The sequence below is a fragment of the Loxodonta africana genome, chromosome 16, assembly GCF_030014295.1.
Source record: "Loxodonta africana isolate mLoxAfr1 chromosome 16, mLoxAfr1.hap2, whole genome shotgun sequence".
In the NCBI taxonomy this organism is placed as follows: domain Eukaryota; kingdom Metazoa; phylum Chordata; class Mammalia; order Proboscidea; family Elephantidae; genus Loxodonta; species Loxodonta africana.
Window position 1 is genome coordinate 12,405,247 of NC_087357.1, and position 18,577 is coordinate 12,423,823.

Genomic DNA, 18,577 nt, shown 5'->3' on the forward strand with positions numbered 1-18,577 from the left:
TTTTTTCTCCAGTTTCCTGGAATTTCCCCCTATGAACCAGGGTATTACATTTTCCATTGTCTTAAATTTGACTGATCTCACAGAAACGCATCCTCATTTACATCGTTTTATCTCTCCATTCCATCTTCTTAGAAACACTTCCTAAGTGCCCACTGTGTGCCAGGCCTGATGAGATGCTCTGGGGAGACACATTCAACAGGCTACTCCTTGCCCTGGAGCAGCTCTCCTCCAGGAGACTGGGCAGACTGGGAAGCCAACAACTACTCTACAATGTGGAAAGTCTCAAGCACCTTTTAGAGATCTGTTTAGGTAGGGTCCTAAAACAACAGCTACAAGACCACCCCACCCCACTATTCTCCACAGTTGCAGGCTGCTTCATTTTCTGTTTCTTGAATTCTCTGGAAATACAAGGATCAAGAAAGTTGCTTCTGTCAGAGAAGTGATCTGATCATTCATGAAAGGAAAACAATATTTAATTTATCACTTGAATGCAGTGACTCAGTGACTTTTGAATGTAAAAGGCTCACTGAATTTTTTTGGTTCAATCTATGCCATAACCCCCTTTTCACTGCCTTTTGTGAAGATAAAAATTCTTATTTTATTATTTGATTTTGTATGAAATGGGAGGAAATTGTTGGGGTTAAAGTGCTCAACTTTTAAAGTAAAAAAAAAAATACACCAAGAAAAAGTCTTGTTGATCTTTATGTATTCACACACCCCGAATTAGGTACACTTCTTTTTATGACTCCTGCCACAATAAACACACTCAGCAATAACGTCCCTTCTACCCATTGCACTGATGATATGACTGCTGAAAAAGACAGATTCTTGTCCTCTATCCCCACCGGTTCTCATACTTGGTTCTCTAGCTCTTCTCTTTAGTTAATGGCTAAATTCAGAATTTAAAGAGAAAAAAATGCAATGCTTTGCCTCCATTTTAAGTTTGGCTAAATAATTTTTACCTCCTGACTTACTTGGTTCCCTCTCCCCATTGTTTATTTAATTCGATTAGTGTTTCAAGATTCTAAGCATGAATTACCGGCTAATAAAATCTAAGTGTATTTCATTACCCAGTGTGTGTATGATTCAGGTCCCTCTGGGCATGCAGTTGCAGCCAGACTCTATCTGAGTTTTAAGAAACGTCAATCTTTTAAATCCAGTTTAGAGCCTGAAAGAAGGCTGATGATTTTGCTGATTATTCAAATGAAGTGATAATCTTGAGATAGGAAATCTGGCAACAATGGAGTCTTGAACATTTTAAATTCAAATGCAAAGTCTATTTTGTGTTGTTGTTGTGCTAATATCGAGTTGCCTGTAAAAGAGGAATTCCTAGGACTATTTACATTGTTGGATCACCTTTGATAATTTCTGGATTGGTTACACTTTATGACGAACTGGGAAAAAGTCATTCTGTAAAATCTTAAGGGCAAAATCACTTTGCCCTTAAGTGGCTTGACTGACAGTGGCTAGAGAAAACTATTTCCTGTAAGAAAAGTAAAGGTAGGTGGATGGATATAAGGCATGAAGTACTGTGAAAACCACCATCTCTAAGAAAACAGAAATAGCATAGGTCAATAGTCCTGTACCAGCAGCTCTGCAGATACAATTTGGCTATTTCTGCATGGATTTCCTGGGAGTGGGATTTATAAAGGGATCGTCTGGAACGAGAGAGCTTCGTTGAAATCAAATATGTGTGCACTATAAATCAGAAGAAACGGAACGCAGGTCGCTTTTGTTTACTCGCGCTGACTATTCAATATTTAGCATAGTACTCAGCATGTACTAGGGACCGGTAAATATTTATTGCGTTGAACTAAGTTGAGATGAAATAAATGCAGTTGAACTAGCTTAATATTGGCAGATGTGTTCTGACGACATCTTGGAATAGATGGTGATTTTTATGAAATCCAGTGTGAGAAGAAAAATATATGCATTATCCCGAGATTAACAAAATCGGATTGAATCTTTTTAACCAGGCATTTTAGATGAAACACTGCAGTTCTCATACAGTTTACAGATATTGCACGTTTTTACAAAATGCAGATAATTTCGATGCCTCTTGGTTCAAAGAGACTAGTTTATCACGTACGTACGCCCCCTTCGGAAACCCTGGTAGCATGGTGGTTAAGAGCTAAGGCTGCTAACCAAAAGGTCAGCGGTTCGAATCCACCAGGCGCTCCTTGGAAACCGTATGGGGCAGTTCTACTCTGTCCTACAGGGTCGCTATGGGTCGGAATCGGGTCCACGGCAACCGGTTTTGGTTACGCACCCCTTCTAGTGGCTGAGATCTGGCCTAGGCGTGGCGGACTCCCAAACCCTTGTACCGAATCATAGGGCACGGGCCCGGGGTCCGGGCAGCAGTACCGGGGAGCTGACCTCTCTCGGCGTCCAACCATCGATCTCCTCATAGCTCTTGTTTCCTTTTCCCATGTTTTACAAAGGAACAGGTGGCCGCGATCTAACTGGCGCGGGAGCCTGAGATTTGCAAGACACTCGCGCGTCTGCTCCCTGGGTGCCGCGCGCTCCCAGGCCAGGGGCAGCGGCAGGTGTCCGGGCGCGGGATCCTTGGGAGCCCTAGCCTAGCTTCACGGTTCCTTTCAGCGCGAGAGACGGCACGTTTGCCGGTGATACGACCATTTAGCTGCGCACGTTGCAAACATTTAACCACACGCCTCCTTTGCCTTCCGCTCTTCTTTTGCCTAGTCTGAGGCCTCGGATCCCTCCTCCGCCGAAGCGCGGACTTTCCACTCAAGTTCCCGCGTCGCGAGGGGCATGAAACTGTGCGACGGCCCAAGAGCTGGGCGCGGCCCCAAAGAGCGAATCGCGCCTGGTTCCGAGAGAGCAAAACACTTTACCCCGCTCGGGCGGTGCCGCTCCGCCTGCCCGGCGCCCTGGAACAGGGGCACGTGTTGGCCATGTCGCAGCGCGCCCTGCCGCGGCAAAAGCCCACGTCAATCCCAGGGCTGGGAAGGTGCTGCCCAGGCCAGGCCTGGCTAGTTCGGGGAGGCAGCAGTTCCCAGCAGCGAGGCCCGCCTCCCCGCATTTGTCCGTCCCGGGGCCCTAGTGCGCCACAGCCCGGTCCAGGATGCTGGGATACAGGGGTGGGGGTGGAGATGGGGGTGCGGCTCCAGCCACTTGCCACCTCAGGCGGCGCCAAGGTCCCAACCTTTAACCCCTGGCCCCGGCCCCACCCTCCACTGGGGCTATCCCAACCTTCCCCCGACGCAGAGGCCTGGAAACCCTTCCACCGAAAAGCGGAAAAAACGTTTGCGCGTTAGCACACCACACAATCAATCCCACCGAAGTTAGAACGATGTTTACAACGTTTTATTTTTTTTTTCTCCTGTTTAAAAATATTTACAGATCTAAAATCCCCACTTTCTTTCCTACCCATCCTGGGAAAAAGGGAAACGGAAAAAGGAGATTAGATCATTGTTCAAAGCTCCCGAGGGCCTGGCTTGGCCAAGCATGTGCGCATGTACATATACACAGGTGTTTGTTTATATGGGGCGCGGTGGAGAGGTGGGCCTGTTTTGTTTTGTTTTCCTGATTTTTGTCTACCAACCAAAGCTGATGTGGCCAAAACTTCCTCCTCTTGCCACCACCCGAGAACACCCCCTCCAAAATGGTTTCCAAAGCGTATTGGTTGGTTCGTGTAGAAAGCAGGTGATCTGGATTGAGAAATGCTGATAAATACCCGAAATAATCAAAAGAAAAAGTAAGGCTGAGGCCATAAATAAGAGATCATGAATACACATGGTGTATATATTGCAGGAGACAAGCCGCGTGGCTCCGGAGCCCTGTGAAGGGCACAGGCTCTGCGTGGCCGCGGGAGGCGGCCGGGGCGGAGCGGGGCGCGGAACCGGTGGTCACTCAGAAGTCGAGCTTGTTGTAAAGGTTGTAGAGCGGTAAGGCCGAGAGGTTGCTGCCGGGGTAGTAGAGCGGCGCGGGGAAGGCGAGCGAGCGCGGCACCGGCACGCGCAGCAGAGAGCTGTCCCGGAACACGAGCGGCATGCCCACCAGAGTCTGAGCCGACGCGTGCGCCATGTTGGCCGCCTCCAGCTCTGCCGACAGCTGCCGCTTCCACTTGTTGCGGCGGTTCTGGAACCAAGTCTTGACCTGCGTCTCAGTGAGCTGCAGGCTGGAGGCGAGGCAGGCGCGCTCCGAGCTGCTCAGGTAGCGCTTCATGTCGAAGGTGGACTCGAGCTGGTACACCTGGCTGCGCGAGAAGACCGTGCGCGTCTTCTTCTTGGTGGTGCCCGCTTGCCTTTCGGCGCCGCCGTCCCGCGGCCGCTCGGGCCCCGGCGACGGTGAGCCCGCGGGCAATAGCCTCTCTTTCTCTTCCTTAAAGTCCTGGTGCGCAGGGGAGAGGAAAGGCGTGCGCTCCGAGCCCACCGGCCCCGCGGCGCCGCTGCCCTTGGGAGGACCTGGGGAGCGAGAAGAGACAGGAAGGCCATAGCGGTGCGGGAGCCTCGGAGACCCCCAGCTCTCGCTGGGCCAGGGCACTGGCAGGCACCTGCAACCTTGGTCCCGTCTTATCAACTCCTTACTCTTCTTCTCGCTGGCACCCAGAGCCTAGAACCCCGGCCTTTAAAAAGCAACAAAGGAGGGACCCAGTGCCCTGGGTCTCGAGTCTGGGTCTGGAATCTCTGTCCTCCCACCTTCCTGAAAAGGTAGGTGGCAGCAGGGGAAAGAGGTCTGAAGGGGGACATTAACACCATTTTTAGAGGTGATTTTTGCCTTGTAAGAACTGAGCTGGAAGAGTTCCCCGAGCTTTATAGGCCGGCATCATTTCACAGGCTGTTCAAAAATCTCGCTAAGGACTAACGCGGGGCTCTCCTTCGTCAGATGTTGTAAAGAGGAACCATTTCTGAAACGCACTATCGTCAGTCACCTTGGAGAGCTAATCATTGGGGGGAGGGAGGGGACAAAAAGACTCAAAGGAGATTTCGGTAGAGCTTCAGGTAAGAAAGAACACCGCTTAGACTCGCCTTCCAGACCTAGTGTCCGGAAAGAAAGGAACCGACGTGCAAAGGGCTATTGAGGGCAGAGCCGAGTGTGCGGCCTCCCCGTGCCAGTCCGCTATGGTCCTCTTTCCCTCCAGTCCAACCTTGAGTCCCTCCAAGACGCCCCGGCCACGCGGGCTGTGTGTCCCCCTTCTGCTCCCGAGCCGCCGCGGTAGGAACGGCCCAGGAGGCAGGGCGACCGGTCCCATCCCCTCGGCCCCGCAGCCCTGGCAGGGCGCAACCTCCCTCCCCTAGCTGTCGCTCTCTCCCACCCGGAGGCGAGCGCTCTTACCCAGGCAAGGAAAGGGGATGGGGGCGTGGTGCTTGGGGCCCGGCTCCTTGGGGCCTTGTGGGTCCGGGCAGTGGCAGGCAGGTGCTTTCCAGCCATCGTCCGGCTCCTCCTCCTCCGAGGACATCGACAGGCTGCGCTTCCTGGCCGGCCAGCCGCTGGGCTCCCGCGGCGCCTCCGAGGGGCCCCCGCCCAGGATGGACTGAATGGTGAAGCTGGAGACGCCGCCGGCCGCCGGACACCCCTTGCCCACATCTTCCTTGCTGCCCATCCTGGGTTCATAAGAAATTGGAGGAAACCAAGAACTCCCTTTAGAGACTATCTGGGTGGAAGGTGGCGCAGGCAGGCAGGCAGGCGGGCAGGGGGAGGGGCGGGGAGAGGAAATCAGGGGAGGGGGCAGCGAGGCTGGCGCAGCGTCCCCTCCGCGCGGGGGACACGCGGGCGCGGGACGGCTGTGCGGGGTCCCTTCCCGCGCTGCTCCGGGTGCGCCCGCCCAGCCCCGGCGCTAATGCCCGCCTGGCAGGCTGGCTCGCAGAGCTCGGGCGGCGGGGGCAGCGTGGCCTCATTTGCATAGAGGTTACCGGCTGCGACCAATCGCAGCGCCGCCGAGCGGCCCCGGAAATTTCAAAAAGGCCGCGGCCTGCACGCGGTGCCGGGCGTCCGGAGTGCGCTCGACCCGCGGGAGTCTGCTGCGTCCTCGCTGGGGGCTGCAGGTAGCATGGTTGCTGCCCCGACTCCTGGCCCCGGTGGGGACTCCGATCCCTCGGACTCCGGCCCTCTGGTGGGGTAGAGGCAGCCACGGGCCCGGAGCTGGAGCGGCCCGACACCGTCCGCGGGCCACGGGCTGCCGCGCCCTCCAAGGTGCCCGACCCTACGGCTCCAGCGCCGCGCCCCGCCCCCCCCCAGGATCCCCTCGTAACAGCCAGCGGCAGAGCTGCCACTCGGACCCCGACGCCCCGAGCAGGAGTGAGGAGCATGCGCCTTGGTCCTGACGCGCTTTCCCGGAGCGCAGCCGCGGGCCCGGAGCCCACGAACTTCTGCCGTTCGCCGCCCTACACCTCTGTCACAGGCCCTACGGGGCTCTGCAGTCTCTGAGGCAGGGGGAAAGCCCTGAATGTGGAGTCAGAAGATCGGGTTCGAGTCACACCACCACCCTTTACAAGCTGTGTGAACTTGGACAAGCCTGGTCCCAATCAGAGTTTCACTGTCCCCATATTTTAAGTGAACTTGTCACTAGTATCTCCCCCTTCTCCTGCTCTGAAGATGATGTTAGGGTGGAAAAGCACCCAAAGGCCCAGAAGCATTAGGAACACGCAGAAGGGGCTTCCTAGATCTTTGTTGAATCGCCCAAGGCCCGCCCGCCCTCCTGTAAGTGAATCTCGTTTGGGGGCAAATATTGAAGGTTTCAGAATTGCTGCAAAACGAAAAGCGCTTTGCTCCCGGAAAAGAGAAGGGAAGGAGGAGAGGAGGAAGGGAACAAGGTTTTAAAATTGGACAGAGTCGATTCAAATCCTGGTTAGGTAACCTTGGACAAGTTGTTGAACCTCCTGAGCCTCAGTTTCCCCGTTCCTAAAATTGAGGGGAGCAATGACTCCCTCGCAGAGGCTCTTCTGCTTAATTTGCCCAGTACAGAACAGGATATGCTGTAGAAGCTCGATGCACGTGGCTCCCTTCCTCATCCTTATGTTCCCCTCTGAGCCCTGGGGTTTCGCCCCTTTAGTTCACAAATCAGCTGTTACCGGGTCTAGAATCAGTCCGGCGCCAGCAAAACGGTTCGGGGCCACAGTCTTCATGGGCAGGGCGAGGAAGCAAGGCCCCTAGGCTCCCAGACACCCTCACCCCTAGGTCTGAGGCCTCAGGACCTCTGGGCAAAAAGATCCGGGAAGCCCTGCCCCCAGGTTGATCCCCAAATGCTGCCAGGAGTGGGGAGAAACGCCCGAACCAGACCCCACGAATGTCAGAAGCTGCACCATGACAGTGCAGTTCCTTGCTCGCCCGCGCCGCGCCCGGGTTATGGAGTAAAGCGCTTATAATATCATTAGCAGCGGTGAGTTCCCGACCGCGGCCCTCCCCGCGGTGAGCCTGTCCCTACTTAACTCCTCCAAGGGCTAGTTAATGGCCTAATTGATTAGGAGTCCGCGGCGCAGCCCGGGCAAGACGGGTGCGGGGCGGCGGCCCGGGGCCGGGAGGCCGGCGAGGGGCAGGTGCCGGCCTCCCTCACCGCATTAACCTCTTCAGGGCTCGGCGGCGGGGTCGAGACACATTACAAATGGTCAGCTTTAATCATGGTGTCAGCTCATTAACCCGGAAGGACCCGGCGCTGAAATACAATTTGCGCGTTCTCCTCCGCGCGGCCGCGGTATGGGCTCCCGGGCCAGGTAGCCGCTGGTCCCGCGCGCGCCCGCGCAGTTAGGGGGTGACCGGAGGTTCCAGAAAAGAAATGTCCCGCATTCTCACCGGTTCACGGCCTCCCGGCCGAGGTGGATGCTACCCCGGGGCCTAGGCCAAGGCGATCCCCGCAGGAGATTGGCCAGCCCAGCTGCCAGAGCCTGCTACCCCCTGGGGGGTGCGGAGGGGGGTGATGGTTAAACTATACTGAGCGAGTAAATAATTGGTGCCGAGAATGTGCTGGGAGCATTCAATCTTTCTTCTCTTTCCTCACACTACCTGTGAGGTAGATCATTCCCCCCAATGTATAGGTGGGGAAACTGAGGCTCAGAAAAATGAGTGACTAGCCCAGGCAGTAGAAGCCAAGATTGATGCTCCAAGTTGTTCGGGTGCTAATACCACGTCGGGGGCTGGGGGCGAGGCGGTAAGGGCCGGGCAGGCATTGGCGTTGAGCTTGGGAAATGGCTGCGGGGAGCGCCGAAAGGACACAGCTACCTCGGAAGGGCAGGGACGGGTGTATGGATGGCATCAAGGGCCCACGGAGTTGGCCTCTGCCAGGGTAGACACCATCGAGGCAGTAGCAGGCCTCTAAGGTAGCTCTCGGAGAAGCCCAGGCTGGGGACGAGCGATGAGGGCTTGGGGATCTGTCCATGGGGCCTAGTTTGAGGACCCTAAACCGGAAACGATGCGTCCTCGCAACCTCACTTCTGCCTCCCTCCACCTCCTCCCCCATCCCTTCCAGGCCTAGTTTGGGAAACCAAAAGGAGCCATTGGGCCTCGCCCTCGCCTGCCACGCCCCGCGCTGGCACTGACCAGCTGGTCCAGGCAGAGGTGCTCTGCTGCCGAATCCTGCTCAGCCTCCTTTCCCCTGCCTCTCTCTCTCTTTTACTCACACACTCCCACGCTCAGCCAGGGAAGTGATAGGGATAAGCGCAGGGCGGAGGCAGGGAGGCCTGCAGCAGAGTCCAGGCTGACTTCTGGCTCGAAGCCCGACGCACACCCCCTGGTCTGCCGCCCCTCTGACACCGACAGCAGTCACACCGCAGGGGCTGAGAAGGCCGGGACCCGACCTTCCCCACCACCCCTTTCGGGCATCCGGGGATCCCGGCGACTTCACAAAGAGCTAAGGCCCAGACCCCTGTTCTGAGCCCAGCGCAGCTGAAAAATACACTTCCAGAAACCTTCAGCTCCAGGACTCCCCCCCCCAACCTGGTCTCCTTGTCCCCAAGTAGGACAACTCTTCAACTCAGTATCTGTTCCCCCAATCTCCAGATAGCTCCGCATACACCCCCTTCACTACCCTATTCAACTTAAGAGCCCTTACCCAGGGGCACTGCCCTCCGCAGCTTTGGGATCGCCCCCCCGGGATCGCCCCCCCCCGGAATTAGGCACAACCAGGTCCCAAAGAGTAATAAACTTTCTGAGACTGAAAGGACGCTTAAAGTTTAGGCCCCAAGATTATGCTGCTGCTCAATAGAAAAGCGTCCCAGAGCAAACTTGCCGAGCAGCCTAATAAAAATTGATCCTCTCTGCTCCGCAGCAGTCGGGAAATAGGCTGGCTGAGCGGGGTAATAGTGGAAGAAGGCTCCCTCCGAAATGACAGATGAAGTCATAAACAAGTTTGATCTTGGAATCAAGCTTCGATAAATATTAAACACAGTCTTCCCCCCCCCCTTTTGAGTGAGTGGATTATGATATATGGCGGGTCCAAACTTTAAAATAAGGAAATACCAGAGAAAATGATCTCAATAAATTTTCTAAGTATAAACGTTGATTATGTTTCGATTTTCATTCAAGGGCCTCTGCTGTTCCTTCTTTGGTGCAAATGACATCTCGCAATAGGCTTTTGGGGAAAAGGGCTCCCTGTTTGAAAAAGAGAGCCCCAGAGGTGTACAATTTATGTAATCTGCGGCTGGAAAATGAATTGTGTAATTTATTGGAAAACAGAAAGTCATGAAGATTGGATCAGCATAGCCAAGTCCCGACACCCCCCCCCCCACATCCATCAAGTTCCAATTAACAGCCTAAGCAGAGAGCTTTAATGGGTTTCCAATCTAGTGGCCCTGATAGACTCATCAATTCCTCTGGGAGAAATTAAGAAAATCGACCGCCCCTTGGCGACGCAGTGTCATTCCTTTCTGCAACTATATGTCAAATTAAAAACACAATTAAAATTTAAACTGTTTCAATCAAAGGGTGCCCTGCAACCTATGTTTCACTTAATAGAACTTTGATGAAAATCTGATGCAGGCACTCCATCACCAAGGGGGGTGAGGGCTGCAAAGGAGCTCAAGAGAGAGAAGGGGATTCTTTATATTTCTTTAAGACATTAGCTCTGGGGTGAGGCACACCAGGTGACTCCATCTGGCCGCTTAGGCCAGCCAAGTGTTGGACGCACCGTGATCTCCTCTGCGCTCTGGCTTTGGATCTCTCCATCCCTCCCCCAGCTCCTTTTCTTCTCCATCCACCGCAAACCGAAGGGAGCCCTTTGGAACCCCAGAGACCCAGACTTTGGTCCATTTCGACTCAGTCGACCTGGAGACGCATCTGCATGGAGCAGCAGCCAAGGAAGGGATTTGGACCAGTACAACCAGTGTGCACGGCCCCAAATTCTCTGACGAGACAGGCAGCAGCCTTCAGTGGTCCCTTGTCTTGTGGTTCCAAAACTGCCCCGATGCTCAAATGCTATTCTACGGGGTCCTGGAGGCTGAGGGGTTGGGAAGAGTTCCAAATGACAAATGGGCCCCAGTGAGAGCCAGTGTAGTGACTGCGCTCTTCTCCAGGGCTCAACTGCCCTGCAGCCGCAGCCTCCCACCCGGTGAGACTCCAGGGCACTTCCACAGAAGTAGCGAGCGGGGGGTGCAACTGCACCCCAAATTTCAACCCGAGATCCCGGTCCAAGGCACCCAGCAGAGCTCAGAAGTACAGTCTGCTTAGTTATCTTCGCGGCCCTCGCGTCTCTTTGGCCACCTCCCCAACTGTTTGCAGGTCAAAAGATCAACACCGTCCGCCCTGCACGCCCTAGACCTGCACGCTTCCAAACGCCTACGCCCAGACGCACGGGATCGTTGGCACCCGAACGCCTGGAAGGGCCTGCTGGCTGGAAGGGGGGGGGGGCACCAAGCGGAGAGTGGGCGGAAACCAGGAGGAGGAGCTGCGCGGAGCGCCCCTGGGAGCCACGTGGACGTGCAGGCGCTGGCCCGGTCCCCGGGGGCTGCACGGCTGAGGGTTGGATACCAAACTGGGATTTCGATGGGACTCACGGTTCTTGCACCCTGACCCCCCGCCTAGTTGTGGGTCTTTTCCCAGCTGCTTTGCGGAGCCTAAGCGCGGACAGCTAAAGCGGAGAGCCCCCTCGCGGGGTCGTAGGGCTGCGGAGCATGGACGGCCGGGGGAGGAGGGGCAAACGAGAGTCTCCGAGGCTGGCAGGGCGGCGCTCAGTACAGCCTCAGGTCCGCAGGACGTCTCGAGGGAGCTCAGGTGCCCGCGCGGAGAGGTGGCAGCAGGAGCGCTAGACCCACACCCAGGAGGCCCAGCAGCGAGAAACCTAATGGGAGCACCTAAGGACCAGGCGGAGTAGCCCTCCCAGCCCCGCTGCTCCACCCGCTAGTCCCACAGCTCAGGCCCTGGCCGGCCCGGCGTGCGCCCGCAGAAGAGAAAGCAAATCCCACCAACCTTCTCGCCTCCTTCCTCTCCCCGCTTTAACTCCAGTATCCCAGGGAAGGAGAGGGGTTGTGTGGCGCGACCTTCGGCCCTGGACCCTGTAGCCTGCCGCGCCCAGTGGCAGGGGCAGTTTATATCTGTCTTGCTGTTTGCTATACACATACCCGCTCTATTTACTACCAAATAAAAGAAATACATCTGTGTTGCCAACAGAAACAGCTTGCGCGTTAGCTCTACTGTCTCCCAGAGACACTCAGAGCCACAGAAGCCGGCACTGTGCGGACTCTGGCTCTGAGTGAGGCCCCGGCCTGTCGGACTGTGGGGGTACACGGTAGGCCGGTGGCGGCTCGGGCTAGTTCGTCCCAGGTGGCTTGTCAGGAGACAGGGGGAGGCATCGCTGCCGAGGATGTTCAGGACCCATGCAGCAGAGGTGGGAAGCCACCTGCTCCCTGTCCAACTCTTTCCTGAGGATTCTTCCCTAGTGCCTTAGCCTGGGGCCAGTGGAGAAAACCAGCTGCCCAGGGTCACCTCGATCAAGGTGCGTGCGATTGTGCCTTAGCATAGCTGTGATGCTAAACATACATATGGGTGGGTGACCTGGGAGCCTGTGGACATGGATGTCTGTTAGGACATCTAACTTTAATTGTGTGTACCTGTGTGGTGAGTGTTTAACTCAAGCAAGAGTACAGTATCTCTTTGGGTGGTGCAGAAAGGCCATAGCTGAAAAACCAATCCTATTTGCTGTGGCTCCAAGATTCATTAAGATGCAGATCGGGAAAACTGAAGTTGAGGCCAGCGGAGACAGTCTGGGTTCCACTACCTAAAGGGAGTGAGAGGGTAGCATGGGGTGTCAATGCATCATCTTAAGATAGGGAATAGGAGCTGCCAGATGTGCCACAATGGAGCCGGTGAGAGGGTTTCCGGAGGAAGTTCGAGAAAACACCCTCATTCTCCTAATGGTCCCCTTCTGGTGAGCGGTTCCCGCAGCTCCAGGCAACCCCTGCGGAGGCAGCTGGGAGGTGAGGCATTTAGGGTGAGCGAAGATGAGCCAGCCAGCTCTCCCACCAAGCGCTCTCTTGGCCTGTCCGGCCCCAAAGGCCTCAGAAATACTGGTCCTCTCCACTATGCTGTGAGCGCAGAGCGGCTTCTGGCCCCGGTGTCCTCGCATCCGGCTCAACTCCTCTTGCACTGGGAGAAGTATCACGACTCCCACCTGATCGGAGGGAAACAGAAGTTTCCCGCCTAGGCCGGCTTCTAGACTCACACGCGATCCCCAGGTCGCGACGGCCATCTGGCACCCCCACTCTCGGTGAGGGACGCTAACCCTGGGCAGCAGGGCTCACCAATAAGAGGGGGAAGGTGGCTGCGGGAGCGCGACAAAGGATAAAGGTGCTTGTGGAGAACCGGTAATTTCTCGACTTTGTAAAGACCAGGTCATTCAAGAACCGTTTTCCAGAATGCAAACACAAATAAAGTATTTTCTTGAAGTTTGATAACATCGTGTTCTGGCTGTAAAAATCTAAGAACATGTTTGCTATTGCAACATTATTTTTAATGAGCTGTTATTGGCCTCTCCCGCAGTTAGTATTGCCAACAGTAAAAGGCATCACTCTGTTTGCAGGTAACACAAGGCACAACATATTTTGACCCCGAATTTCTGTTTATTTTTCATTTACGACACATGCTAGCGTTTTTATTCCAAACCAGAGGGAAATAAAGGGAGCTCTATCTTCACTGGAGGCCAGCTAAAATTTGGTCATAAATACGCATGCCGGTTTATTTGGGGCCGTTTTCCATCAACAGAAAATCATACTTGACGTTTCAGCCAGAGTAGAATGAATTGGGTCGATTGAGTTCGAGGAACCCAGCAAAGCGCCTGGGAGAGGGACAAGAGCGCGTGCAGGCGCTCCCCAGCGGACGCGCCCTCGCGGTCCTCTCCGGGATCTTCGCCGCCGCTCGCCGGGCCCTCCCGTTCTCTTCTGGCTCCCCAGTTTCCAACCTGCCCTGACAGGACGCTCAGCTCGGAGGCAGGCGGCCGCGGCGGGTTTGCGATGAGCGCCTAAGCACCCACTTCCGCCGGGCCGGCCAGTCGCGCGCTTCCGGGCCTCCTGGAGCGTGCTGCCGGACTGGGGCTGGGGGCCCAGAAAGGCCGCTCTTGAGGGGTTGTGCGCTGCTGAGCAGAGAAGAGCCTGGCTGGGCGAGGACAAGGTCCTACGTGTGCCCTGGCACTTGCCACTCCAGGACCGCGCCCCTGAGCCTGCCGCCCTTGGAGTCGCAGTTCCCTAAGGCCTGGGGAAGGTCCCCAAAGCTGGTATGCCTTCTCAGAGCTGTCTTCTCACAGCCAGACTTCACTTCCCGTTCCCACCCCTGAGGCCACCTGAGCTCATCATGCTCCCAGCCCACTGACCAGTGCCCACGGGTACCCCGGCAGGAGCCCTCGGCCCTGGAAGTCCCCGCGGCCTGGAAGCGAAGGCAAGGTTACAGCCCTGCGCTCTGAAATATTGGCCGGCGGCGTCTCTGTCCTCTCGGCTGTTGCTTCCCTCAATTTCAAAAATTAGACAAGCCTAGGTCCTCACTCCTTCCTCCCGCATTGCTCCCTGTTTTCAGAGCGTTTCAAGCCCGAGGGGATACTACTGAGAAAGCGCCGCTGGTCAGGAACAAAGCCGCCTCTGTCCCCGCTGCCTCCTGGATTATAGGACGTGCATTCAGGGCAGACTCCACCAGGGAGCCAGAGGCAGCAGAGAGCGAGACAGAGAAGAGTTTCCGAGACACCTGCTCTGGGAAAAATCGTCCAGGTTACACACTCTGGCCACACCAAAGGCTTCGCTTTTCTTTTTTTAATTCAATTTCACCACAACGTTCAATGTAACAATATTTTGTGGGTCTTTTTTTTTTTTTTTCTTAAAAAGGGACTGGGACTGACCCCAGGCAGACGTGAGGAGATGAAGGGAAAACAAAGCAGAATAATGGGTGTAGCCGACAGAAAGAAAACGGACTGGGTGGCAGAACCCAAAAGCCCTGCAAAATTGAGGGTGAACTTTACAAGAAATCTGTACATTTATCAAATAAGTTAAAATTCTCCTAAATTGATTGTCCTTCACTTAAAGCGCTCCAGTATGCCTAACTTCCTCTTTAGAGTTTGCTACTTTTCCTTGTTTCTTTCCTTCCCCCTGTTTAATTTTCTCTTCCTACACAAATGACCACGATCATACAGTTAAAACGCTTGCTTCCCTCAGCGAGGAAGAAATAGGGCTGGCAGGACATTTTGTACAATATTGCACAGGTCAAAAGTACAACAGTTACTGGGGGGAGGGGAACTGGGGGAGAAGGAAAAGATAGTTTCTTTTTCCCCTTTTAATATCGAAATTACTCTCTCCAAACAGGGCACAAAATAACAATAGGGACGTTAATAATTTACCGAGAAGTGAAATCCCAAAATAAAATGCTACTTATAAATAAAGGGCCAGATGTGGAGCTGTTTCAGTACATAGAATTCTGATTTCGGGCTTCCTCCCCCTCCTTTAAACACTTAGAGAATTCCTTTGTCACAAGGGGGAGAGATGCGAGGGGGGGGGAGGAATTGCGAAAGACCCCTCCCAGTGAGAAAAGTTGACTGAGTAGGGCTTCTCGTGAGAGGCCTGTTCAGATTCTGAAAATTGGAGAGGATAATTGATGGGGGGGGACCACACCCAGAAATCCAGAAATAAATGTAGTACAATCTGAATTCTCTCTCTGGATTTCTGAAAATAGTTCTATAGAAAACGAATACAGGGATTCGTATTTGCGCTTATTTTCCTTCTACAAAAATAAAACCAAAAAGCCACAGTGCAGTGCAAATATTCTTTGGGGGGAGGACTGGACATTTTACAAAAGTTTTCAGCCCAAACATTTGACCTGGAAACTTTGTTTTCTTCCTCCTTTCTCTTCATATAAACCAAAACCAAAAGTAAGAGGGGAAGCGCCTCAAATCCAGTAGGGGTGGATTGCACGAAAATGCATTGCCAATACTTACAAAACGCTACCGACTGGGGGAGAGGAGGCCCAGCGCGCGCATCCGAAGCCCCGGGTTCCGAAGGCCGCTGGACAGCCCGGCGCCCTCGACCTGGCCGGCTGCCCGGCCCAGTCTTCTCCGGGGGCCAGGCGCTGCTCTCCTCTCGGCGCTCAGACGGGCCGCAGCAGCGGCACGGACGAGACCACTGGGTGCGAGTAGTAGACCGGATGCGGGAAGGTGAGCAGCGGCTGGCTGACTGGCACCGGGGCGCCCGCAGCCGCCGCGCCCTCGGCCGCCGAGTTCTCGTGGTAGAGGATGGGTACCCGCACGATGCGCTGCGCCGCGGCGTGGCTCAGGTTGGCCGCCTCCAGCTCGGCCGCCAGCTGCCGCTTCCACTTGTTGCGGCGGTTCTGGAACCAGATCTTCACCTGCGTCTCAGTGAGGTGCAGCGACGCGGCCAGGCCGGCACGCTCCGAACTGCTCAGGTAGCGCTTCATGTCGAAGGTGGACTCGAGCTGGAAGACCTGGCTGCGCGAGAAGACCGTGCGCGTCTTCTTCTTGCGGCACGCAGGCTTCTTCTCCGGGCTCTCGGCGCCCTTCTTCCAGTCCTCCGTGCCCGGCGCAGCCGCCGCGCCGCCCATGCTCGCCCCTGCCGCGCCGGGCGCCGCCTCCGACTCCTTCTTGCCTTCCTCCGAGTCGCTCTCCTCCAGAATGATCTCGTCCGGGCTCTTGGAGTCCAGCTCCTTGTGGTCGGGGTCGGTCTTGAGCAGCGGCTCGGGGGAGTCGCGGTCGGTGCCCGAGGCGGGGGAGGAGTCTCGCAGGAGGGTTTTCTCCGAGGCTGCAGAGAGACAAACACAAATACAAACACAAGCACATCGACACTGCCTTCAGCAAGGCCCGGGGCCTGGAGGGGCATCCCCCCCTGCGCCAGCCTCCAGGGTCCGGGCCCCAAGGCCTCCTCGCTCCCTCCGGCCTCCTTTCCTGGCAGGCCAGACTGGGGGCGCGTCCTGGGACCCTCCTCCTCCCGAGGACTAGAGGGAGGGACTGGGCTGGGGACAGTGCTGCCACTTGTTTCCCTGCCCTTAGCTCCTCCGCCAGGGGCCGGTGGAGAGATTCGCCTCCACGCTGGGGCCGTCCGGGTGGCCCCCTGGTTCCAGGCAATGTCCTCAGCTCTGGCCGCCTTCCGCCTCCCCATTCAGCACGAGACCACTTTTCCCGGGTAGCGCCGCGTCCTGCTCTCCAACTCCACTTTTTTTCTCCCCAAGTGGGATTAGGTGCCCTGGCAGCGTACCCGAACGCGCGGACAATAGGTGCAGCCAGGGGTCAACAGCGGATTTGAGGGTGCAGGAACCCCAGGGCTGTGGGGAGCGGCAACGCGGGGCGGGGGTGGGACAGGCGCGAAGGAGGCAACCAAAGTTCAAAGAGAGGTCGATACCTTCGGGTCGTGGGAGGTGGCCGCCGGCGGGGGTCAGGGTGTAGGGGTACCACCAGGCCGGGGAACGTTCCAGGTAGTGCGCGGGCAAGGCAAACCTCTGCGCCGGGATCTCAAAGCGAGGGAAAGCCAGGTCGCCCACCTGCGAAAGAGCGAAGCCCGCGGCGCCCTCCAGGGCCCCTTTGGCCGCGGCAGCGGCGGCAGCGGCCGAGGCCGGCACGAAGAGCGTCCGTGGGGGCGGCTGCGGCTTGGGGGGCGGTCGGTGATGGTCTCCATTAAGCAGGTTCTTGATAGAGAACGGGGACTCCTTGGGCGCGGGCGGCGGGGGAGGCGGCGGCGGGGGCTGTGCGCTGGCAGCGCCGGGGGCGTCTGGCCCGGGCTCCGGCATGGTCCCCACTCCTCTGGGTCCCCAGGAGGGTGGGAGCGGGACAGACGGACGGCCAGGCGAGCAGGCTGGAGGTCGGAAATCAGACCATCAACAGAACTCCACTACGGGGCGCAAAGTAGGGGGCCGCCCCGGGCGCGAATCTACCGGCGGAAGGGCGGGGTGAGGCCCCAGCCGGGGTTGGTGCGCATGGGGGAGGGGGCGGCGGGTGAGGAGCGGCCCGGCCGCTGCTCCGAGGGAGCAAGGCGGCTCGGCGGCTGCAGCTCCCGAGGAGGAGGCAGCAAGAGCAGTCCCCTGCTTGGGGCTGCGTCAATCCGGCGCCGGATGCTAATGATGAAATCAAAATGTCATCCAAGTTAAATGCGGGGAGTATACGGCGATTGGGCGCGTACAATGGCAAATGGGATTAGGCAGGCGAAGGCGCAGCCGAGCCCTAGCCCCGCAGCCGCCTCCGCCACCGCCCCCTCTTCGCCTTCCCTCGGATTTTGGCGCTTTGGCTTCGGGCTATAAGAGCCCGCCTGTTATTGGCTTTATATAGTCCAATTAGGCAGCAAATGAGGACAAGCCTATTAGCACAAAAGGATATTGGCTCCCGCTAAAGAGGCACTCGGAGCGCTCCGGAGAGCGCAGGAGGCGAGCGAGCGACTCGGAGCCGGCGGCGCCCCAGGCCGGAACGCACTGACAGCCGCGGCGCCCAGAACCGGCGCCGCCCTCTCCCCCCTGCGGCTTGGGACCCGCTTCCCGCCGCCAGGACCGCTGGAGGGGGCGGGGCGGGCCAGGCCCTCCCGGGTCACCTCGGGGTTATCAGTGCTCGCAGCTGCCGCTCCCCCGCCCCCAGGGGCCTGGCCAGGGCCCGCCGCCCCCAAGCGGCTGGAGAGCCACACCGCGCGGGCCCAGGCTGCAGGGAGCGATCTCCGGCCCGCGGCGAACTCGGCACTTCCCTATCCTCTGGGGTCGGGCGGTCTTATCGTTTTCCCCAAAGCCTGCTAAGAAGTGCGCGCCACGAAGATTTGGGGCCCCCACCCGGAATCTAGCCGACAGGAAGGGAATGGGGATGGAAGTTCTTGCACCGCGTCCTTGTGCTCAGGAAACAGCGTGGCCTTGGCTTTGGCCCGGGAAAAACGAAGAGTGAGCCTTCCCCCAGGAGAGGGTGTGCTTCTTCGCGTACCCGCGTGTGCGGGCAGAGTCTGCCCAGGCCCGTGCGTCACTCCAAGGAGCCGCTGGGGCAGCCACTTTCCGGTGCTTACCGCTGCGTTCCCAGGGTCGTTCCTGGCCTCTCGCCGCTGGTGCCCAAGGCTCGGGAAAGAACTCGGAGCCCGAGGTCCCAAAGGCAGCACTTTCTCCTGGGAAAACTATCCGACCGGCTATCGGAGCTCCCTAACGCTTCAGATGGGAGCAATGCGAACCAAAAGGCACAGCGGTA

The 18,577-nt window shown here is 56.9% G+C and overlaps 2 protein-coding genes across 2 annotated transcripts; both read right to left on the bottom strand.

Annotated features, from left to right (window-relative positions):
- Positions 1-3,861: 3,861 nt before the first annotated feature.
- Positions 3,862-5,566, bottom strand: HMX2 (H6 family homeobox 2). Its single transcript, XM_003419683.3, has 2 exons — positions 5,299-5,566; positions 3,862-4,427 (listed from the first exon to the last, which is right to left on the bottom strand). The coding sequence occupies exons 1-2, from the start codon at positions 5,564-5,566 to the stop codon at positions 3,874-3,876; spliced, it is 822 nt and encodes a 273-aa protein (XP_003419731.1). The 3' UTR covers positions 3,862-3,873.
- Positions 5,567-15,481: 9,915 nt separating this feature from the next.
- On the bottom strand, positions 15,482-17,157 carry HMX3 (H6 family homeobox 3). Its single transcript, XM_064269101.1, has 2 exons — positions 16,773-17,157; positions 15,482-16,175 (listed from the first exon to the last, which is right to left on the bottom strand). Exons 1-2 carry the CDS (start codon positions 17,155-17,157, stop codon positions 15,508-15,510), a joined length of 1,053 nt encoding a protein of 350 aa, XP_064125171.1. The 3' UTR covers positions 15,482-15,507.
- Between the last annotated feature and the right edge of the window lie 1,420 nt (positions 17,158-18,577).

Excerpts from the sequence above, each read along its gene's own strand:
- HMX2 (XM_003419683.3), bottom strand. The coding sequence starts at position 5,566 with ATGGGCAGCAAGGAAGATGTGGGCAAGGGGTGTCCGGCGGCCGGCGGC. Across the intron at positions 4,428-5,298 it reads CATCCCCTTTCCTTGCCTGG|GTCCTCCCAAGGGCAGCGGC; the intron begins GTAAGAGCGCTC and ends CTCGCTCCCCAG.
- HMX3 (XM_064269101.1), bottom strand. The coding sequence starts at position 17,157 with ATGCCGGAGCCCGGGCCAGACGCCCCCGGCGCTGCCAGCGCACAGCCC. Across the intron at positions 16,176-16,772 it reads CCACCTCCCACGACCCGAAG|CCTCGGAGAAAACCCTCCTG; the intron begins GTATCGACCTCT and ends GTCTCTCTGCAG.